Consider the following 23,926-nt stretch of genomic DNA (forward strand, 5'->3'; position numbering starts at 1 on the left):
TCTATATGTTCCCAGCCTACAATGAACTGGCCTTGTATAATTACTAGACATTTAGGAGCAGTTGTTTAGGTTGTTTGATTCTCTTTCCATAGCTAGTTTGTGAAGCTGACAATATGTTTTTTTAAAATATATATATATACCACTTTGGTTTTCAATAATGAACAAGGGAATGTTGGCATTTATTTCTTACCCCTGAAAGTTCAGTCAGGGCTGAGTTCATCTCTTGGTAGCTGGCAGGAACAGTCTGTTGAATATCTGCATAATACCTGATTAGGTTTGAGAAGGAAGGCAAACATTAGTACATAGACAAAATAAAACATAGGGAAGACCAGCTCTTGGGATAAATGCTTCAGATCATTTATTCTATCAATCACTTTCCCCACCCCCCAAACTTTTGCAACTTTAAGATGAATGGTCTTCAACTCTCAGAATCCACCAGCCAGCATTCATCTTGAAGTTGCCCAGTTTAAGAAACACTGATTAAATGGGGTTGAACCATCACTCCTAATATCTCTTATCTTGCTAGCTAGATTTGTCAGGGACTGTACTTCAGTAACATAAGAAAAGTCACAAGTTTTCCATCATTGTTAGTAGCTATCCAGACTCAATATCAGTGGCTAGGCATGTTAATATATATTTTTCCCCCACCAAGCAGGATCTCTGAATTATAAAGCTTTTGTGAAACATAAATAAAACAGTTCAAGAGCCATTAATTAAATTGATCTGGTACATTCCACATGCCAGTTTCCATTTGCACCAGGAGTGCTCAAGTAAAAAGGGCTCAGAGCTCAACTATACCCAGGAATTATAGCTTTTTCTATGGGAAGCCTTCCTCTGCCGAAGATTGACCATCTGTCTTACACATTGTTGGGTTTTCTCTGTTACCACTTTTCTCTTCTTAGAGACTGGCAACATTTGTGGAAAACTAGCAGCATTGATAAACAAATGATAGATGCCAACTGTTAAGTTTCCCTTTTTATTTCATAAGATTTCATAAGCTGAAAAGATTTTCAGTCCTTGCGATGTGTATACATGAGAGGGGAGATTTATTGCCAATTCATAATTGTTAGAAGACATGGAGTAAAAGTTGTACGTTATGTTTTTCATTTCACCAAAGTGCAAAAAAACTGTAGAAGCCCGCTTCCTTTCAATGTCTTCATTAAATACCTGACCCTGGTTATACAGATAATGTTTGAAACTGAAATGTTAATGCAAAGTCTGAAATCTCTTAACGCCAAAAGAGCAGGCTATATCAGATTTCGTATTGCTGGAAATGTTGGGGTTAGGAAAAGCAAACTATTGAGTGCACCGTCTAATTTCTTGTTCCTTTGTAAATGCTAATAATAGTAGAGCATTATGCAAAAGCAGGGAAGCCATACAAATTTGCAAAGAAGCTGCAAAGTAATCTTTCCTTATTTGTTTTACTCACTATCTGTGCACAGCTCCCTATCATCATCACCTGTTGTTTTCGTGTAGGGTGCTTTTTAAATGGTATTTTACATTTTGCTCTCACTTACTTCTCCACCATTTGTTTGTAGTGTGGGATTTCCCTGGCATAGAGTAGTTTGTTGACTGGTGAGTCCTGACATAGGAGAGATAAGCAAGAAATAACAGAAGATGGTTTTTAAAAAAGCGAGTAAAAAGATATCCAAGCATCATATATTATGTTTCTTGTTCTAGTTATGATAGCCTTTCCAAGGTTTCAAATCCACAGTCATTTAGAATTACAATATATGAATTGCCATCTAATGTACTGGAGAGGCTTGCAATTGGGAAAGCTAAAGTACTGGATACTGGTTTATTTTTTAGGCTGGCCAGGGATAAGATTGCAAAGAGAATTGCACTGCTGTTCTGTATCCATATGATGCGTCAGTCAATAAATATTGGATTTGCACAAGAGAAAGCTGGGTTCAAATCTTCCACTAACCATAATGTGTTTCATATGTCGGTGGCTCAGTGTATGGTGCACATCTAATCAATTGTGAATCAATCATGGTAAAAACATCATGTGATGTGCAAATTCAGTCAGCTTCCAAAATCAAAATTGAAGTCATTAACAACCATGTCACTATTTTGTATAGTGGTATTAGCTGCCTGATTTCTATTGAATTAAGATACACATTTTAAAATAAAAAAGGAGAAAAAAAGTCCAACTCAAGCATTCTACAGTATATGAGCAGGGCTTATGTTCCAAAGCCTGTTCTAAATGCGGTTTGCTGCATAGTTGGTATAAAGTTAAGCAAAAAAGAGAAAATAAGAAAGAAAGGTTAGTGTCTTAGCTGCTCCACACCAAAGATGAAGTTGCAAGGCTTCTACTTAAGGAACATGACTTCTAGGGCATGGCTTTTCAACCGGTGGTACGTGTACCACTAGTGGTACGCGAGCACCTGGCTGGTGGTACACGGCATCGCCTGCCTCCCCACCACCACCCCCGCGCTCCGCTCCTTTCCAGCTCACTTGCTGCCGGAAAGCATGCTGCTTGGCAGCGGCCTGCAGGAACCTTACAGAAGGTGCGTGCAGGCACAGAGCAAGACCCCGCCCTCCCCAGGGACTTGTTGTAGAGCAACCAGATTGACTTCTGATTGGCGCTTCTTCAGGGCACACATGGCTGGGAAGGCGCGTTGGAGTCCCAGGTACCGGTAAGGCGATCGGCCCACTCCTCCCCCATCGCCCGCCAGCCCTGGGAGAGCCCCGCACGAGCGCCTCGCCAGCTGCCGAACCCTGCCTTTTGAGCAGGAGTGGCCTTGCCCTGCTTGCCCTTGGCCACCTCCGCGGGTGCTGCTCTAGCACGGAGAGGGCAAGGCTGGTCCCCGTTCGGCCCGCCATCCCCGGGAGAGCCCCGCACGAGTGCCTCGCTGGCCGCCAAACCCTGCCTTTTGAGCAGGAGCAGCTGTCGAGCCCTGGGCTCGACAATCAACTGGGTTTGGGGGGGGGGGAAATCCGTGAAGCAACCCAGCTACCTGGCCTGCCAGCCGCTCATTGCTCTGCCGATCAGCTGGTTTGCTGCGCGGATTCCTCCCCCCACATTCACCAAGTTGATTGTCAAGCCTGGGGCTTGATAGCGGCCTTGCCCTGCTTGCTTTTGGCCAGCGCTGTGAGCAGCTGCCGCCGCCCGCCCCACTTTTTGCAAGCCCCATTATGCCGCCGTCGCAGGCTTCCGGCAGCGGAGGCTCCGGGGCGAGCGAGATTGCCAGAACTGCGAATCGGCGTTTGCTCAGAAATGCCAATCTCGCTTCCTGCGCATCCCGCTTGCTTACAGAAAGCAAGCTGAAAGCGAACAAGCGAGATTGCCAGAACCGCGAATTGGCGTTTGCTCAGAAACGCCAATCTCGTTTCCTGCGCATCCCGCTTGCTTGCAGAAAGCAAGCTGAAAGCGAGCGAGCGAGATTGCCAGAACTGCGAATCGGCATTTGCTCAGAAACGCCGATCTCATGCTCCTGCAATCTTCCTCAGTTTCAGCTTGCTTTCTGCAAGAGAAAGCCAGCCGCAGGGACGAGTGCCGCTCTAGCACGGAGAGGGGGAGGTCGGTCCCCATTTGGCTCGCCAACCCTGGGAGAGTTAAGTGGGCATCAGGTTTCTTGGTAAAAATGGATTTGGAAGGAAGGAAGGAAGGAAATGACAATGGGAGGGAGGGAGGGAAGGAGGAAAGGACAAAGGGAGGGAAGGAAGAAAGGAAGGAAAGAAGGAAGGGACAATGGGAGAGAGAAAGAGGGAGAGAGAGAAAGGGAGAGAGAGAAGGAGAAAGAAATAGGGAGGGAGAGAGAAAAAGAAATAGGGAAAGAGCGAGAGAGAGAGAGGGCGAAAGAAGGAGAAAGAGGGAGGGAAAGAGAGAGGGAGAGAGGAGAAAGAGGGAGGGAAATAGAGGGAGAGAAACAGGGAGAAATAGAGAGAGGGAAAGAGAGAGAGAAAGGGAGGGAGAGAAAGAGGGAGAGAAAGGGGGAGGGAGAGAGAAAGAGGGAGAGAGAGGAGAGGGAGGGAGAGAGAGAAAGAGGGAGAGAAAGGGGGAGGGAGAGAGAAAGAGGGAGAGAGAGGAGAGAGAGGGAGGGAGAGAGAGAAAGAGAGAGGGGGAGAGAGAGAAATTTAATTAGTAACATGGTTGTTAAGTGAATCTGGTTTCCCCACTAACTTTGCTTGTCAGAAGGTTGCAAAAGGCAATCACATGACCCTGGAACAATGTGACATTATAAATATGAATCTGTTGCCAAGTATCCAAATGTAAATCACATGACCCTGGGGATGCTGCAATGGTCATAAGTATGAAAAATGGTCATAAGTCACTTTTTTCAGTGCCGTCGTAACTTTGAGCAGTCACTAAGCGAATTGTTGTAAGTCGAGGACTACCTGTACTTTTATCATATATTTTTTTTGGTCACGCTTTTGACACCTTGCTGGGCGACTGTTGGTACTCGGACATTGCCTTATCCTAAAAGTGGTACAATGGGTGAAAAGGTTGAAAAGCCCTGTTCTAGGGAATCTTTGGCCTTACTACCCCTTTATATTCTAAAATTTGTTTCATACTGCTTCAAAATCTACCATGGTTAAACTTTGTCCCACATTATAATATAAGTTTGCCACTAAAGAGAAAACAACTATCATGTTTAACAGGCTCGGAAGATAACCTTCCTCAGAAAAGCACCTTGTAGCCATGCTGAACATCAAATCCCACAACTGCTGGCCATTTCAATTATATTTGTTTGGAGAATACTACACAAGGAAGGGGGAATACTACATGAGGTAGACTAGTTTCTTAAACTTAAACATTTTTCTCTCAGGACCCCTTCCCACTCTTATGGAGGATTCGAAAAGAGCTTTGTTTGGATTATATTTATCTATGTTTACCATAAAAAGGTAAAGGTAAAGGTTCCCCCGCACATGCGTGCTAGTCGTTTCCGACTCTAGGGGCCGGTGCTCATCTCCGTTTCAAAGCCGAAGAGCCAGCGCTTGTCCGAGGACGTCTCCGTGGTCATGTGGCCGGCATGACTAGACGCCAAAGGCACACGGAACGCTGTTACCTTCCCACCGTAGTGGTCCCTATTTTTCTACTTGCATTTTGACGTGCTTTCGAACTGCTAGGTTGGCAGAAGCTGGGACGAGTAACAGGCGCTCACTCTGTTATGCGGCACTCGGGATTCGACCCGCCAAACTGCTGACCTTCCGATCGACAAGCTCAGCGTCCTAACCCACTGAGCCACCGCGTCCCTTATGTTTACCACAGTAAAAGTTAAAATGTATGCATTTTTAAAGTATTGAATTGAGTAAAAATAACAATACTAAATCCCTTAAATATTAATGTAAATAAATGAAAAAGTTCTATATATTTTAAAAATAAAAATAATAAAAAGAGAAAAGTGACAGTGTTTTACATTTTTGTAAGTATTTTCAATACCTGGCAAATAATTTGGATTTTGCAGACCCCTGAGAGGATCTTGGGGGATCCCCAGGGTTTCTAGAGCCACATTTTAAGAAATACTGAGTTAGAAGAGCAAAACATGAAGGGAAAACATTCTCCAAAATCCCATTTATGAGTGGAGACCACCTAATCAGCTTGAACCAAGTTCATTCTAATAATGCTGGGAACAGACTACAAGATTCTGCCTGTTGAAGGAGGCTACAGAAAACATATAATAAATGCTGCCTGTCATAACATGGATTAGATTTTCTGCTTATAGTGAGATAAGCATAACAATGAAGTGAAGGTCAACACTAATCAGTTTTATGGTTAGTTCTTCCTAGTTCCCACTTAAAAATTATAAGTGCTGATTTAGGATAATTCATGAGCCAGCATCTCCAAATGCCTAAATAAGCTATGAAGGAAGTTTACTTCATAGAGACTTGCCTTTACTGACTGGGAAATTTGTACCAGGCTGTACCAGTTTTACATGACAAGATCGCCTCCATATGGGGGGGGGGGGGAAACAGCTCCTGAACTTGGAAGATCTTGTTAGGAGGACAAAAAAAAATAGAGTTGTTTTACTCACACTCTCATTTTCTATATGAACGGGTTATTTTTTTCCCCCTGGATGACGGAACATTGTATTTCTAGCCTCAACTAGTAGCCCAGTGACAGAGTTATATTCATCAGTGATAAAAATTTATACGTATGTTTCATCTCATTAAACCCTTCCAAATCACATAGAGACAATTTACAAGCCCCACTGGAGGGTTAAATATGTCACACTCATCCAGTAAGCTCTCCCCATATTTAGAATATGGCTAAGGGCATTCCCATGAGAGAAATGAAAAAGAACACCTGTTACTGTGAAAGACGCAAGATAAGTAAACAATTTAGAGTCAGCCAACGAATAGGAAAAAAAAGTGTAAAATCCTAAGTACTTGTGACTATGTCATGCAATTGACCTCCTGAACTCAATGGACTTCACTTCCAGAAGATGTGGGGGCAATGACTGGCCTATGATAGCTTTTCAAGAGACCAATTTGGAGAGATTTATAGCTCTGTTAGGGATACTTTGCTACAAATAATAAAAGCAAAGAGGCAGTGGCTTAATGCTAATGTCATGTTCAAGGATTTAAAAAGCCTCACCCCTTGCTTTTTTGGAGCTTTCCAACTGTGCTGGCCAGGCTGCCATTGAGAATACAGCACTGGACCAGATGGTCTGATCCAGGGAGGAAGGGTACAAACAACCTGCTGGGCTACTGGTGCATTTAAGAGCATGTGATGGATGCATTCACAAAATGGCTCTGGCAGGGAGACTTAGCTATTTGGAAAATGGCTACCATGACAAGTCAAAATAGAACATAAACTAGTACTGTGTTTCTCGACCTTGATAAATTTAAGATGGGTGGACTTCAATTCCCAGAATTCCCTAGCCAGCTTGCACTTGCATTTTTGTATATAAGTAGGTAACATATGCACTTAATTAATGTATGTATGTATGCAGATATGTATGTAACTGATGCTTTGTTTTGCAGTCTAGCAGCTTTCTAATTAATTATTTAAGGAAACCTTTCAAGAGTCAAGGGATAAGGCTACCAAATCTGGATAGTAAAAATCTAGGTGACTACTAGATAGCATCAAAGGGATATAGGAAAGTTTAATTATTTTACTATCCTCTCTCACGTAACAGAGTGAGCGCCTGTTACTCATCCCAGCTTCTGCCAACCTAGCAGTTCGAAAGCACGTAAAAATGCAAGTAGAAAAATAGGGACCACTACGGTGGGAAGGTAACAGCGTTCCGTGCGCCTTTGGCATCTAGTCATGCTGGCCACATGACCACGGAGACGTCCTCGGACAAGCGCTGGCTCTTCGGCTTTGAAACGGAGATGAGCACCGGCCCCTAGAGTCAGAAACGACTAGCACGCATGTGCGGGGGAACCTTTACCTTTTACTTGCGGTTTACAGTGGAAGTATCTGAGTATATGTTGGTACCTGCAGTTATCACGCTGCATAACTCTGCAGGGAAGCTATATTAAAATTTGTACACAGAGGGAGTAGAACTGATGAATATCTACGTATTTTCAAATACTCAGCCTGTTTCACATTCAAATTATTTTGGTTTCTTACAGGCTAAAATCTTATATCAGCCTGAGCTGATTCAAAGGGATCCCATCTGAAGAACTTTCTCTTTTATCAGACAATTTTTTTGGAGTGCTTATAACCCTAACAATTATTTTTTCTAAGACCAGAGAAGGAGACTTCTGAAAGGAAATGTCAGATACGCTGGAGAAACTTTTGAGAAAGAGATTAGACTAGTAATTTGAATGAAATGAAAATGCTTATATCTAAAAAAGACAGCATCTTCAAAGGGCTAAAAAAAAAGGGCCGAGGGAAGCAACGTATTATTTAGTTACCCAAGAGGAAGCAACAGCAAGGATTGGTCTGGTCTGACCAGTTCTGCAGGATATTATGGGAGACTGTGAGAAAGCAATTTTTGCAGCAAAAATGAGAAGTAAAAACTGTTTTGCAGAATATCACCTCATCTCACCTCCTTTCTAGAGCTTTAGACTTTTCAGGCAAATCAGAAAGCATTTTATAAATAATATTCCTTAGACATCTGATTATTACTTGTATTGGACTAAGCAATGGTTAAGAAGGTTTATTTTTTACGAAAATGGCTTTTTAAAAAAACAATACAGTACTTGACAGTCTATAATGTATTAGACCTTCCTCAGGGAATTATAAAAATATAAATTTTATAAAATTATAAAATATAAACGAAGACTGAAAAGCTTAAAATGTGGGTCTGTTTACAGAGAGCAGATAGATAGATAGATAGACAGATAGACAGACAGACACACACACACACACACATATATATACATACACACACATATATATACACATATACACATACACACACACACACACATCCCTAAGCGTGCACAAAATATTTCTTTTCTTTTACCCTGGTATAATATAACCAGAGGAAAAATGAAAAATAGTGTTGATAGGTAATCTTTGACTTGCAACCATTCATTTAGTGACTGTTTGAAGTTACCTCACTGAAAAAAATGACTTCTGACCATATTTCACGCTTAAAACTGTTGCAGCATCCCCATAGTCATGTGATCAAAATGTGGACCCTTGGCAACTGACTCATATTTATCATGGTTATAGAGTCCAGGGTCGGGTTTTGCAACCTTCTAACAAGCAAAGTCAGTGGAGAAGCCAGATTCACTTAACAACCTGGTTACTAACTTAGCAACTATGGCAAGAAAAGTAATAAAATGGGGCAAAACTCTCTTGCTTAGCAATGGAAATTTTGGGCTCAATTGTGGTTGCAAACTGAGGATTAGTTGTATATTAGAAAGAAAGAATACCGACCAAAATCCTTTAGTCTTGATATAGAGACCAAAGGCTGATGTGCCCCCATAAGCATCTTGGCCATCTCCAATGTCATTATAAATAAAAACAAAAAGATTTGAAAGACCCACGTGACAGTTTTTCCAAAGGCAGAAATGCATGGGTCCATCCCCCTCAGCCACTGAAAAAGTGACCTCATGCCCACCCTTTTCTACTTCATATCAAAAGGAGTGTTCTGTAACCTCCTAAAAAGGTAAAGGTAAAGGTTCCCCCGCACATGCGTGCTAGTCATTTCCAACTCTAGGGGCCGGTGCTCATCTCCGTTTCAAAGCCGAAGAGCCAGCGCTTGTCCGAGGACGTCTCCGTGGTCATGTGGCCGGCATGACTAGACGCCAAAGGCATACGGAACGCTGTTACCTTCGCACCGTGGTGGTCCCTATTTTTCTACTTGCATTTTTACGTGCTTTCGAACTGCTAGGTTGGCAGAAGCTGGGACGAGTAACAGGCGCTCACTCTGTTACGCGGCACTCGGGATTCGACCTGCCAAACTGCCAACCATCTGATCAACAAGCTCAGCGTCCATCCTAACTAACAACAGTGCACCATGGCAAGAACGTTCAGTATCCCCTCCCCTGACAGATTGCTGCCCTCCATAGCTATTTTTTCCTCAACTTCACCGATGAAATAGTGAAAAGGTGGGCCTGCCCTTAAAAAAATAAAGTCAAATTCATCTGAGTTCTGCCATTTTCCCTATCTAGCCAAGCGTCAGACAAAATTGAAAACCAGTTTGCTTAAGTGGTTATGGCACCGGGCTAGAAACCAGGAGACTCTGAGTTCTAGTCCTGCCCTAACCATGAAAGACAGTTAGGTGACTTTGGGCCAATCATTTTCTTCAGCCCAATTCACCTCACAGGAAAGGTGTATTAGGTATGTTTTCTACCTTGAGTTATTTATAAAAACAATAAAGGAGGGATAAAGAAGTCTAAAAATATGTAAAACTATGATATTTTTTTAAAAAAGATCAAACTAAAAGAAGGAAAGGAGCAAGGAAATCTTTTAATTTACTAATTCAACCAGTTTCATTTTTATCTGATTTATGAGTGAGTTCAGCAGCATAACGGCATATAGTCTATAGTATATTATGCCAATTGATTATTTCCCAAGTATATACAGTAGTGTTAATGTAATTCATATTTACTTGAAAGTAGAATTGTTTGGTCCACTATTTTATATACCATGACACAGGGAGAAAATTACATTATAAATTTACATATCTGCAAGGGAAAGTTTTTAGGTGTGGGAAAGGATAGGTTTTGCAATCTAGAACATTAAGCCAAGTGATGTAACTCAACTAGAAGTTCCTGAAAGGGAACTGGACATGAGTTTGATGGGTGTAAAGCCATTCCCACACACCATCAGCAAAAGGATTGTTGAAATCAGCATTTCTGCAGGAGGGTTTGAAGCTGGCCAAATCCAATGCATGAAATCTTGAAACCAGAATGATGCTTAATGCCTTAAAACTAATCTGAAAGCGGAAAGATATTCAGGCTCATGCATTAAGCCTCTTGTATTATAGAATTCCAAAACAAATATTAAAAATATGAAGTTTTATTCATATTTGAAATTAATTAGCCAAGTGCTGGTGAAGATACATCACCTTAACTCGTCTTTATTAACAACTTCAACTTCTTCCAAGAACACTCTAGTAATTTCCCAGTTTCAATTCATCTTATCTATTGTCTTTTTACTTCCCTCAATAAATAATGATTTATTTTTTAGTTGTCATTCACTCATACTGCATATCTGAAGTAAAATATGTGAATTTCTGCTTGGTGCCATTGCAAGTTAACAATTACCCTTTATTTATTCCAGGAGTCATTGATTGGTTCCCTTTGTCTTCCATTATACCATAAATAGCCATCTCCAAGTCCATAATTTCAGCGTCTATATTAGTTTATTTTTTCTTACAATATCCAGTTTTCACAGCTCATTACATTTAGAAATATCCCTATCAATCATAAACTTGCTAATCTAAGTTCATCACTGCTTTGTTTCTTGATCAAGGGTTGATCAGGAATTACTTTGAAGTCCTGAAGTTCATTACTATAAAGAACCTGAGGAATTATAGAAAGAGCTACAGAAAGAAAATGTTAACAATGGATGTAAAAAGAGACTGCCAAAAATAAACAGAGGGAAGAAACCAAATTGGATGTCAAAACAAATTGTGAAATTGCCAAGAAGGGAAGAAAGCCAAAACCCACAAAGACAAAAATATCATGGGGAATATCTATGTGATTACTAGGAGTCAAAAATGACTTGATGGCACATAATCAATCCATAGGATTTTTTTACTTTTCCAGCATAGCACCAATTTTAACTTATTCTTAAAACCAAGAATGCAAGGCTATCTATCATTTTCTTTTCTTTACCACCAGTTACAAATAGTATCATCTACATATCACAAACCACTAAATGTTTTGCCCTCTAATTGTGATTCCAGCTGTGTTCTTTTTTATTCCAAACATTGGGTTAATATGCATTCTTGCCTTTCTCTCAGTCCCACCACTATTCTGAACCACTTTGTTTCCCAAACTCAGTTTTTAACAGGATCTCTTTATTCGCTTGTAATGTCAAATGTGTAATTTAAGAGGACCTTATATCCTTAAGGAAGGGTATACCCTATTGAGGACAGGCATATTTCCCGAAACCCAGCCTCCAGAATCAACAGCAACATTATCTTATTTGCATTTAAGCTTAGCTTGTTCTGTCATACAGAATGCTTTACAGCCTGAATCCATTAGAACAGGGGTGTCAAACTCAATTTCATTGAGAGCCGCATCAGCATTGCGGTTGCCCTCAGGGGGCCGGGTGGGTGTGGCCAGGGTGGGCGTGGCCTACTGGGTGGGCATGGCTAGAGTGCGTATGGCCTACTGGGTGGGCGTGGCCAGCTCTACATCATTCGAATCAAGGGTGCCTATGGGGGCCTGGGCAGGAGTGGGACAGATCTGGGGGTCTCTGGCAGAAGGGGGGTCTCTGGGCCAGGGCCAAGGCAGTGGGGGCCGTTCCCTCACTGTTTCCAGGATGGCTTCGCGGGCCGCATGAAACCACTTCGCGGGCCACATCTGGCCCCTGGGCCTTGTGTTTGACATGTCTGCATTAGAAGCTCTGTAGCCATCCAATCCTATAACTTGCAGGAAAGTAAAGCTTTAAGTGAATATTATTTGTATATTGATGTCAGTTAGCATCAAACCTGTGAATTATCCTGGCAGCTTTATATCAAATACTGTGGTGGACGAGAGAACCTTGCACACTAACGTCACATGCACTCAAATTCAAATCTGTCTCCCTGTTTACTCCATGTGCACATATGCAGACTTACCCTGCCAACTTTGTGTTCAGCGGTTGTGCACGCATCAATAAATGTCTGAGCAATGACAGTGAGGTTTGCATCCACATTATCAGAGACACGCACATCAAAAATGAATTGTGGGTTCTTGAGTGTATTCACCCAGAAGCGCAGCAGCAGACTGAGTCGGATGAAAGAAAAAAAAAATGTTAAAACTGAAGGATCCATGACATCTTCCATCTGCTAATCTTCAGCCTTTGAAACCTCTATCTTCCTCCAATCTTGACTAAATCCGCCTTGGATCGGCCCATGCCAATCTCACCTGTTGGTTTTCCAGATATGCAAAGTCTCGGGTTCAGTAACCCCATGCCGTGTTGCCAACTCATCCAATAGGTCAAATAGATACTTGACAGCAATTGGTACCGGGCGGTTTACACTCAGGACTGCCTGGAACACATCGTCCACAAACTTCTGTAGTGTTCCCTATGGAGGGTCAAGAGGAGGAAAAGAAAGGCCTTAGAGACATGCTGCTGCATTTTTTTCAAGGAATGAAAAATGCAAAATGCCAATATTTAAAAGTTGCATGTATGACAACACCACCATTGCATTCCTGACGCTTGCAACCTCTAGGAAGCCCTAGCTGATTTAATGCCATGTCCTACTCTTTCCTGTTTTTTTTTTTATCCAAGAGCTGGTCCATAAGGGGAGATCTTGTCTATCTAACTGCTCTTTGGCAATTAATTTTGTTCAAATCGTCTTAAGAAACATTTGTCTGAGTAAGTCAACTTCTCAGGATTTAATTTTAAATTGTTCTCGTGTCTCCCTGTACCATATCGTGGTCAGGTTCCAGCTTAGCTGTTTGCGCGGTCTCATTTAAAAGTACATCCAGGATGCTCGCAATACAATGCAGAGCTAAACAGCGCAAAAGCCTAGAGGAGAAGTGTGAACTGCTTCCTTGCAGGGAAGCTGGTTTCCCTTTTCTCCTTGTCTTGACAAGCCCTTGGGAATCCTAATGGTGAAGCCGCTGCTCTAAGGCTCTGTGCATTGGAGAACTCAATGGGATGGCTGGGAAAAGGCATTTCGCAAAGACCATGCTTGTCTCTTACCTTCATGGAAAGCAGGCGAGTGAGATAGATCTCAGGAATGGCCTTTGCCCGCTCTCGTAGGCTGCTGCGCCGGCCCTGCTGCTGCTTTGTGGCTTCTGGTTCTTCTGTTGGCTTTACCAAGTGCCAGAGGCGTAGGCCCCCCTCCTCTCCGTCCTCTAGCATTGGGGTGTCTGGAAAGGAAGCAGTGAAATCCATCTGGCTATAAATGAGACAAACCAACCCCTCCTTCACCACCATTTTCCTGACAGCCATCTTGCCCCGGGGATGCAAGAATTATCCGTATTACAACCTCGGGTAACATCAGTAGCTGCGATCAAAAGTGTGGGAGAAAGGAGGAGGACTATAATAAGGAGGAGGCTCAGTAAATCTTTGAGGCGACCACTGCAGCCCAAAACAAGGTAGACAGAAGCCAGTCTATATAATCACTGTTGACAATGTTAGCTGAGTAAAGAAACATCTGGGAATCTCAAACATTTACAAATGGGAGGGGTGATTGATTGCATGCTTCCTGGTGCCCTCCTAATCTGCCGAATGACAACTCCCATTATTCTTCAGGGAATATAGTCACTGATGTTGGGTGCTGAACGGCAAAGAAGATACCATGTTATCTAAGGTAGCAGTGGTTCAAAACCAATTTTTTTTCCCTTTGTCCATGAAGAACCAGAATCGGCTGGATTCATTTAACCCAAAAAGAACCACATTACGGCTTACAAACAATGCAGGAACCCACACCTCTGCTCTGAGAGACTCACTTTCTCCGAAGAAGAAGTTTTGGCCTGTGCCTTGGGAAATGTCATTGTGAAGGCGGGGAATGAGACTGACCGTGGCCCCATCAGGAACCTGTGGAAAGAGGAAATGGAGGACTGCAAGCAATGAAAAATGGTGAGGCCCAGCAGAGTGGCTGTGTCTGCTAGTATGATATATATAAAACCAGCTAGCACTGTCTAATGTAGGGACGAATAGTTGTTATCTTCCAAGGGCTGCATTTTCTATTTAGGTGCCCAGGGCTGCAGAAAAGTGATGGGGGGGGGGGGCAACATTTTCCTGATTGGTGGAGCATTTCCAGTTTAGAAATAGCAAACGCTATGCCCCATTTTGCTATTGCATAGCAAATACTATGCAGTATTAAACCACATGGAAGCTTAAGATGTTCATTTTATTTATTATTTATTTATTTATTTATTTGATTTATATACCGCCCTTCTCCTGAAGGACTCAGGGCGGTGTACAGGGCAATAAAAATAAGAATACACAGGATACAAGATTTAAAGTTAAATGATTCTGCCCAATGTAGTAGGTTAGTTAAAATAATGTTAAAACCCCAAACCCATCAGGCAAGGCCGGCTTGTTGGAATAGATAAGTTTTTAGATCACGCCGGAAGGAGCGAAGGTCGGGGGCCATCCGGAGTTCAGCCGGTAAGCGGTTCCAAAGGATTGGTGCACCCACCGAGAATGCTCTCCCCCTGGGGGTCACCAGCCGACATTCTCTAACCGGTGGTACCCTGAGGAGGCCCTCTCTGTGGGAACGTACAGGACAGAGGGAGGTTGATGCCGGCAGCAGGTGCTCCCGTAGGTAATCCGGACCCATGCCATGTAGGGCTTTGTATGTCATCACCAGCACCTTGAATTTCACCCGGAAGGCAACTGGAAGCCAATGCAGCTCACGGAGCAGAGGTGTAATATGGGAGTATCGGGAGACCCCCAAAAGAACTCGCGCAGCTGCATTCTGTACCAGCTGAAGCTTCTGAGTGGTTCTCAAGGGCAGCCCCATGTAAAGAGCATTGCAGTAGTCTAGACGAGAGGTCACAAGGGCATGAGTGACTGTACGCAAGGCATCCAGGTCCAGATAGGGTCGCAACTGGCGCACCAGACGAACCTGGGCGAAGGCCCCTCTAGTCACAGCTCCTATATGATCATCTAAGGAGAGCTGTGAATCTAAAAGGACACCCAAATTGCGAGCCTTATCTACGGGGCGGGGGGGTGGTTAATAATTTTCCTTGTTGGGGGTGGGTTGGTAAAAATGGATTGGATTTTCTGTATTTTTGTTGTTGAAATTTGGCGGCATATTCTTAAGACTGCGATCATAAAACTGGGGAATGCACATGGCCTGCTCCCTAGCCTCTCTTCCCTCCACCCTTCTTTCCTTCATTGTCATCTCATTTGCTCACTATACCTTGTAATGTTGCAATGTGTTGAACCTCTTCCACTGGTTCTGCATGACTGAAGTCAGATCCTCATCTGAAAGGGTCAGGTGGCCAGCAACCCCTGAGCGCCATTCTGAGGGTGGGCAGGAGGGAGATAAGTAACAGGTAAGAGACTCGCACTTTCGTGTCCTCCCCTTTCCCTCAAACCTCCACAGCACAATCGGTGAAGCCACAGTCTGGGCCACAACAGTACGCAAATAAATGAGTCAACCTCATCTAACTGGGATGACTAAGGAAGGAGGTATTTTACCTAAGTCAAGAGAATGCACAGAAGGCCGCTGGGAGAAAGGCACACCCTTGAACACCTGGTCCAAGATTTTTTCCTTCACTTGGGTGATAGTATCTGTGTCAAGGACACGGGCTGGGATACGCTGCGTTTCGGCCCCGGCCCCAGGCGCTCCCCGCACCAAGACTGTCAGAGTGAGAGGCCGATATTCCACATCCTCTCGGAGAAGCCGGCTGTCATTCAGAGTTCGCTTGGCCTTGCCTGTCACAGCATCCACCGGGCCTTTATCCACCTGGTACTTAATGGCACGGAAAAGCATGTACAAGGGTTCACCAGCTACCTCCTGCAGCAGGAAAGACAGAATGGATGATTCTCATTCTCTGCAGTTGAAACAATCTTCAGTGGCATACTGTGTTCCCTCAGGAGATCCAGATACAAATAGTCCTCAACTTAAAATGGTTCGCTTAGTAACCATTCAAAGTTACAACAGGCCGGAAAAGTGGCTTATGACCGTTTTTCACACGTATAAAGCATTGCAGCATCCCCATGGTCATGTGATCAAAATTCAGCTATTTATGACGGTTGCAGTGTCCCAGGGTCATGTGATCCCATTTTGTGACCACCTGAAAAGCAAAGCCAGATTCACTTAACAACCGTGTTACCAATTTACCAACTGCAGGGATTCACTTAACAATTGCGACAAGAAAGATTGTAAATTGGGACAAAAGCCACTTAACAAATGTCTCATGTAGCAACAGAAATTTTGGGCTCAATTGTGGTCATAAGTTGAGGACCACGTCCCTTGACTTTAAAAAATCTTTTTTAAAAAACAAAAACAAAAAAAACCCAGATCATTTTCAGTCATTCTGATCAAGCACAAAACACAAGCGATGATATTACCTTTTAAACAGAAATAAACATTCATCAGTGAGAGTATTTATGAAGGGTGTGAGTAATAACCATAAAAGGGGATAGACGAGATTTTCACCAGCTCAAGGAACAGCTTAAATTCTTTGCACAATTCCAACTCAAAGCAGAATACACTGTTAATCAATCAGTTATTGCTCTGACCACAATTGTAATAACATGACCTAGCATAAAAAGGGAATAAAATTGGTGATAATAAGAGGAGAAAAAAAGAAAAAGAAAAAGGCATATGAAAGAAATAAGATGGAACCAACTGTATAATTAAGAGTTTAAGGATTTCTAATTTAAAGCATGGCAAATGTAATAACTTGATTGGTATCTGAATAGGCTGTTCAAATAAGCAAAATAAGCGAAAGCAGCCAAATTTCCCTAGGTTGCATGGCTTATCAGATTCAGAAAACCTTATCTTTCATAGTGTAAAATTGGGGATGGTTTACGTTTAAACGTTTCTACCTGTACTAAAGTAAAAGGCTGACTGTTGTATGAAATAGACTGACTGTGTGGGAAAAGAAAGAGAATTTATGTACAAACAAAAATACATTTGTAGCAACTAAGGCAATCTCTTTTGCTTTTTTGCCTTACTGCTGGTGAATACTTTTTTTGGCAATTCAGAAAGATGATGGATGGATGGGAGCACTGAGGAGAAAAACTAGGGAATGACAGTAGGGAAAGTGGCAAAAAATATTATAGTAAAAATTGCAAATAGATCTGCGCAGCAGAAAAGATCATACAACAGATTGGTTGCCAAGATGTAGGCCTCTTCTACCATGAACTAAAGGGACGTAGTCACCCATGTGAAGGATTTTGGAAAGTACAGTGAGAATGAAATAGAGGGGAAATAATCCACACGGAATTTCTCCATGGGAGGGCAATGAAAACCAGTGTGGTATGGTTGAATTATTAAAACCTAGATCCAAACTCTCCAGGGCAACACAAAAGATATAGGTTGATTATTTCCTGTTTTTTTCTGCACAACTTATTCACAGGTGACTCTGCTCACTGGGGGAAAAGTTGTGAGATCAGTGGAATAGCAGAAAAAAACAGAAGTTCCTTTTAGAATCGGCAGACTAAAAAGCCAGAAATAAATCAAGTTACATTTAAGAGGATGTTATTTGATTGCCCAGAAAGAGGAACAGAAAGCGTAGTAAGATGTTTCTCAGATTTTCAACAGATTTCAGTAGTAGGCATAAAGAGTTTACAACAGGTAAGGAAACAAAATAGCAACACGTTAGCCAAAGGATTCACAATGTTGTAAAGTTAGGCCCATTCCCCTGCCCCTGTCCCCATCAAACCAATTTAAATCTAGATTTTAACAATTCAGCATGGTGCCCGGTGCTTACCCGGAGATAGGAGTAGAGACAGATGGACATCCAGTTGGTCAGTAGTTTCTCCACCATGGTCTCTGTCCTATGAAATAATTGCAGAGTTTAACAACGTTACAGGTAATTCTTGACTTATAACAACAGTTGGGACCAGACTTGCCATTACTAAGTGCCACAATCTTCAAATGTGATGGCAATTCCTGCAGTCATGGTTGCTGATGTTAAATGAGGACCTCACGGGACCAGGACTCCCAATTTCTTGCCACCTCCCTTGGCTTTGCTTTGGGAAGTCAGCAGAGAACCTCAGAAATTACTGATCACTTGACTGTACTTGTAAATTTTTGCTGCTACTGCTAGCCATGAGGAATCAATGCTAGCTATGAAAACAGAATGCTTGCTGAATTAGGAACATTAAGAGTAGATGCTGCTATGGAAAGCATAAAGCTACCCATTCTGCAGAAGCAGATAAAGATTTCTTTGGAAGAAGGATACCTTCCCCCACTCTGCATCTATGCGTGATTGCTCCAGGACCTACCTGCGAAGCATGAGCTTAGGATTGCGGGCAACACAGTGGGCAGCCAGATCACTCAGCAGGGTCTGCATGATGTCTGTCAAGTACTCCAGCCGCCCATGGAGAGCCAAAGAGAGAAGTGATGCTGCATGACATCGGTCTCGTTGAGAAAAGGTAGGCTGGGCCTCCAGCGTCCGGATTAACTGCAAACAGCAGGGGGAGAGAGTATCAACTCTGTTGCTAGGGCCCAGAAGATGCCCCTTCTTGCCTCAAGGACAGAGAGTTTCTGAGGGTCAAAAGGGGGCAGTTAACAAAGGCAATATCATACTAAAGGTTCCAGCCCTTCCCTATGTGCTTTGCGGCACTGCCTTCATGCACAAACAGGGCAAAATTTGTTGCTGTAATTGTGCAACAGTACTTTCACCATTTGGATGAAAGCATCAGCCTCTGCCCAAGCATGGAAATGCCGCTCAAAGCTGAAGTTTAAGTCATCAGCCATTGATGCAGCAGAGAAGAATACTTGTCAACATTCACTGCAGATGAATCGAGGAGATGCCAAATGACCACCTAGAATTGAGTCCCTTCTCATCAGTGTGCAGCTTTGCCTTGTTCTCTCCTCATGTCAACACTGAACGATGCAGTAGAGGTGTTCAGATAGGAGCATTGCTTCTTGTGATTTATCCTTGTTCCCACACTGGGAGACTTTCGACTTACAATTGGTTTCCAAACACATCTCCGCTCCCGCCAGTGGCACGAGAATCTATTCTGTACCTCGGCTGCTTTCCAGAATCTACCTCCCCGTTTCCCCAGCGTGCTCACTGTCAGCAGGAAGACTTTGCTGTTCAACAGATTGGAGAATTGTCCCAGCCCCTGCTCCACAGTGGCTCGACGGCCCTCGGGCAGGTCCAGCACACGTCTCAGAGGCACGTCCCCCTGAGCCGGGAAGAAGACACGCTGAGCATAGGTGTTGTAGTCCAGGAAAGGGATCCCAGAGCCTTCCAGCTCCCCACTCAAGTCAGTCATTTCAGTCATGAGATCTGAAGCGAGGAAAGGAATTGTGATCAGAGGCTGGGACAGAAGGGAAGGAGGGTAAAGGGTTACGGAAGAGCAAAAAAAGAAAAAGAAAAAGAAAGAAATACAGCACCGAGTCATTCACAATAAGAAATGTGAAGTTTCTAAAACTTTTCATTTTTCTCCCTCCAGCAAATGGACTCTTTACTTTATCTGTGCTTTTCCTCCTTTTGACAACAGCCTAACCCCTCCAAAATTAAGCAGGAATTGTAAAACTGCTGTTTATGGACATAGGGACAAGGGTCATTCATCAGCAGGACAATTTTTAGGGCACTGCTTTGTGCAGTGCCTGCTTCTCAAAAGCTCTTCCTGCTCTCTTCTTCACAGCCAGGGCACCCCACATGCTCAAACAAGGGTACAGAAATGAAGAATGCAATAGCTTCCCTCTCCCTCTTCCCCCCACTTCCATCCTCCAACACTCTAGTAGTCCTTCCAAACTCTGGGCAAATAAAGTCTCCAGGTGTAATATCCAGGGATTTGTAATTTGGCAGGAAAACAAGGTCATTCCATTGCTAATCAATTCAATGATCATCTAAGAGAAATCCATGTATTAATTTATTAAACTTTTATACCACCCATTTCCCCCCATAAGGTGATCAGTAGAAGCGCTTGGTCTTTGCTTGGAAGCCAGGAAGGCTCTCTGGATCCAGGGTGGAAGTGCTTGCTTGGTTGCAGGGACCTCCTTAAAAAGCCACCTCTTTTCTGGGCTGCCACACCTGGAGCCACTTGCAAGTCAAGCAAGCACAATCGGCTGGGACTACTTGAACACTTTTGGTTATAATACCACAGTGATTCCTGTATGAACTCTCTCACTTGCTTTAATGGTATGTATGTATGCTAATTCCCTATTCTGAAGTAGAATCCTCTATATTCATAAATTAAGGCTTTCCCCAAATATCTGGTCTGGAGTGGTCAACTGGTAAGAGCAACACATTTCAAAGAAGTCTGTAGCCTGTTAGAGATTGCAGGAAGTCCTCGCCTACCAATGCTAATCGAGACTGGAAACTCTTTATCATTAAATGATGTGGCTGTAAGTAAAAAAAAACCCATGTGATCTTGTCAATGTCAGTTTTGGCAACTCCAGTTGCTGCCATTAAACAAAGACTGTGTGGGTCATTAAGTGACAACCGCATGTGACCGCAAGCTGTGTCTTCCTGTTGGCTTCCCCATAGAGGCTGCTTGTCAGAAGCTGACAGGGAAGTTTCCAAACTGCGATCTCATGCCCACAAGGATGCTACAAGAGCCATAATTACAAGGACAGGTTGTAAGTACCTCTTGTTCAGCGTTGCTGTAAGTCCAAACAGTTGCTGAACAGGTGGTTGTTAAATGAGGACCACAGATAAGATTTTAGATCTTTAGACAGCTCTTTTCTCACATCCCCTCATTCAAAATCCTTCCACTTTCCTCCAGATTAATTAATCCAATCCTCTCTGTTCAGGTATTCTTGCACATTTGTTATAGTACATATTCATCATCTCCAAGTTCGCACTACCATCTGCTCTGTTGGCTGCAAATAATGGGAGCAATAGCCTAGTACTGGGGTGTCAAACTCAATTTCATTGAGGGCCGCATCAGCATTGCAGTTGCCCTCAAGGGGCCAGGTGGGTATGGCCAGGGTGGGCGTGGCCTACTGGGCAGGCGTGGCTAGAGTGCATATGGCCTACTGGGTGGGCATGGCCAGCTCTACATCGTTTGCATCAAGGGTGCCTATGGGGGCCTGGGCAGGAGTGGGACAGATCTGAGAGTCTCTGGCAGAAGGAGGGTCTCTGGGCCAGAGCCAAGGCAGTGGGGGCCATTCCCTCACTGTTTCCAGTATGGCTTCACGGGCCACATGAAATCACTTCATGGGCCGGATCTGGCCCCCGGGCCTTGTGTTTGACGTGTCTGGCCTAGTAGGTCAACCCAGGAGGCATGTTCAGCTGGGGGGAAATTAACTTCATTCCCATTCCATACCAGTGAATTCCTTGCGGCACTGGTCTCCAACGCTGATCTCCATGTTCTCAAGCTGCACTAGGACTTTCTTATAATCACGCAAGGCTTGCTTACTCTTCCGTCTGTCAAGAGATGGAGGAAAAGAGAGATTACTAAGTGTCACAGGAATAAAGGCCCATTGAAGAAAACAACATTGCTTTCCAGCCTGCATAGCACACCTTCAGAATCACTGGCATGTTTACCTGTACATTAAAATGAGAAGCAGGACTATAACCACCAGCACTGCTGCCCCTACTCCCAGCCCAATTTGGGCTTGTGGGGGGAAGCTAGATGGCGGTTCTGTATCATAGCGGACACGACCAAGATCCAGACGCAGGTTTCCCATCTGCACCTGCAAGATGACAGCATACAAGGTTCATTCCACAGATATACACATATTTGTCTGTTGCAATAAAGTGTGTAATCTTGTAAGGACTAAGTAATCTATTGAAGCAGAAGCCTGTTACAAAAGCTAGTACAAAGAGACCCTTGCATGAGTCTGGATGACCTCCTGATCTGTGGGCTTCACCTCCTAGAATTCCCAAGCAACAGAGATGCTGGGAACTGAGGTCCATGCACCTGAAGGGAAGCAGATTGGGGAAGGTTGCCCTAAGGTTGCCCATCTAAGATCAGGCTGATGAACTGAATTTCTTCACTGAATCCCATTGGAAAGCTTACATTTATGCACAGAAATAATAAAAAAAATCAATGTATATTTAATTGCCTGCTATTGCTAACAACTATTCATAGTAAGGATGAGTAAGAATGAGAGAATTTCCAGTATTGGTCCAATTAAGCTCTGGGGATTCAGCGTACCAGTAAATCGGCAAGAAGGGGACTTGGTCAGGTCTGGAGATCTATTTGTGTAAGGCAAAAGTTTGTAAATTTAAGCAACTAAACCATAACACCACCTCCTCTCACTTCAGTATTCATCCGGACCTGCTTCTTTTTATTTCTATTGTTGAGTTGCAGGGTCTGGCTATTCATCCAGATAGGTCACAACTTACTAATGGGCTCTGACGCACCATTTTAGAACATATGGAACATGGGCACTTTGATCCAATTATACCACATCTACTAAAAGATAGGAAACACAAATAAAGGGTGGAGAGGTTGATAGCTCCCTTTTTGGCCTACAGTAATTGCATCCACTTTTTCCTTCTTCTCCGAATATCAGGGACATATTTTTTGCACGTATAAGAGAAACTAATGAAAGCCCTTGGTATGAGTAGGAAATAATAAGTGAAAGGGAGCTCAAGAACAAAAATGCAAATATTGCACCTTTATCAGGCATATTGGCATCTACCACATAACTACAAAAGGATTATAGTTCGATATAACTGAAATTGTCATTTTATGCACAGAAATAAAAGAAATCAACGTATACTTGCCTGCCATTATAATAGTTCTGTGTCATTTTTAAGGGGTGATTGACAGCCATGAGGGAACTGCTGCAACCGACCTTTGAGCAAGACAATTTTGGGGATTACTCTGCTCCGTTGCTTAACAATGGTCATGGTCACCCATGCCTTGGTCATCTACCAGGTGAATTTTTGTAATGAGCTCTACATGGGGGCTTCCATTGAAGAATATACAGAAGTTTCACCTTGGGGCAAAATGCAGTGACATGAGCAGCTGTGTGCATCCCTTAAATGGCAGATGTTGCAATTCTGCTCTGCAAGCTGCATTGGTTATTGTTTGCTTCTGAATCCAACTTAAGGTGCTGGTGATGTCCTTTAAAGCTCTTCATGACACAGGGGCTGGTTATTTGAGGGATGGCCTCTCCCCAGTTATATTTGCCTGTCTCAGAAAAGGTAAATTGTGGGCCCCATCTGTTAAGGAGCTACCTCTGGCAGGTTCCAAGACATAGGGCTTTTCTGCCCTGTGGAACATCATTTCCCTCAAGGTGAGACTGGCCCCATCCCTGGTAACCTCCAGAAGTCCCTCAAAATGAGACTTGGTTTGGGGATCTCAAGGAAATGTGGAATTGATGCAATGGTTACATTGCCTGTAACTACATTGAATATGTTTTCTCCTAGTCTTTTAATAAAGGGACGCGGTGGCTCAGTGGGTTAGGACGCTGAGCTTGTCGATCAGAAGGTCGGCAGTTTGGCAGGTCGAATCCCGAGTGCCGTGTAACAGAGTGAGCGCCTGTTACTCGTCCCAGCTTCTGCCAACCTAGCAGTTCAAAAGCATGTAAAAATGCAAGTAGAAAAATAGGGACCACTACGGTGGGAAGGTAACAGCGTTCCGTGCGCCTTTGGCGTCTAGTCATGCCGGCCACATGACCACGGAGACGTCTTCGGACAAGCGCTGGCTCTTCGGCTTTGAAACGGAGATGAGCACCGGCCCCTAGAGTTGGAAACGACTAGCACGCATGTGCGGGGGAACCTTTACCTTTACCTAGTCTTTTAATAGTACTGATTTTTTTAAAGTTGTGAAATGTTTTTAACGTTGCTCATGTTATGGCTTGTTTTTTAT

At 43.3% G+C, this 23,926-nt stretch overlaps 1 protein-coding gene across 7 annotated transcripts in view; it reads right to left on the bottom strand.

Annotated features, from left to right (window-relative positions):
* Positions 1 to 23,926, bottom strand: part of PLXNB3 (plexin B3) — a 63,209-nt gene that overhangs the window by 2,354 nt on the left and 36,929 nt on the right. For all 7 annotated transcript variants that reach the window (XM_083355757.1, XM_083355758.1, XM_083355763.1 and 4 more), the window contains 13 exons: positions 21,649 to 21,797; positions 21,428 to 21,528; positions 19,223 to 19,440; positions 18,428 to 18,606; positions 17,911 to 17,977; positions 15,668 to 15,986; positions 15,387 to 15,490; positions 13,966 to 14,053; positions 13,214 to 13,383; positions 12,430 to 12,590; positions 12,141 to 12,288; positions 1,518 to 1,582; positions 191 to 266 (listed from right to left, as the gene is read on the bottom strand). In XM_083355757.1, the coding sequence (XP_083211883.1) occupies positions 191 to 266; positions 1,518 to 1,582; positions 12,141 to 12,288; positions 12,430 to 12,590; positions 13,214 to 13,383; positions 13,966 to 14,053; positions 15,387 to 15,490; positions 15,668 to 15,986; positions 17,911 to 17,977; positions 18,428 to 18,606; positions 19,223 to 19,440; positions 21,428 to 21,528; positions 21,649 to 21,797 (1,845 nt within the window). The remainder of the gene's footprint in view (positions 1 to 190; positions 267 to 1,517; positions 1,583 to 12,140; positions 12,289 to 12,429; positions 12,591 to 13,213; positions 13,384 to 13,965; positions 14,054 to 15,386; positions 15,491 to 15,667; positions 15,987 to 17,910; positions 17,978 to 18,427; positions 18,607 to 19,222; positions 19,441 to 21,427; positions 21,529 to 21,648; positions 21,798 to 23,926) is intronic.

Source organism: Vipera ursinii, assembly GCF_947247035.1.
Source record: "Vipera ursinii genome assembly, chromosome: 2".
Taxonomy (NCBI): Eukaryota; Metazoa; Chordata; class Lepidosauria; order Squamata; family Viperidae; genus Vipera; species Vipera ursinii.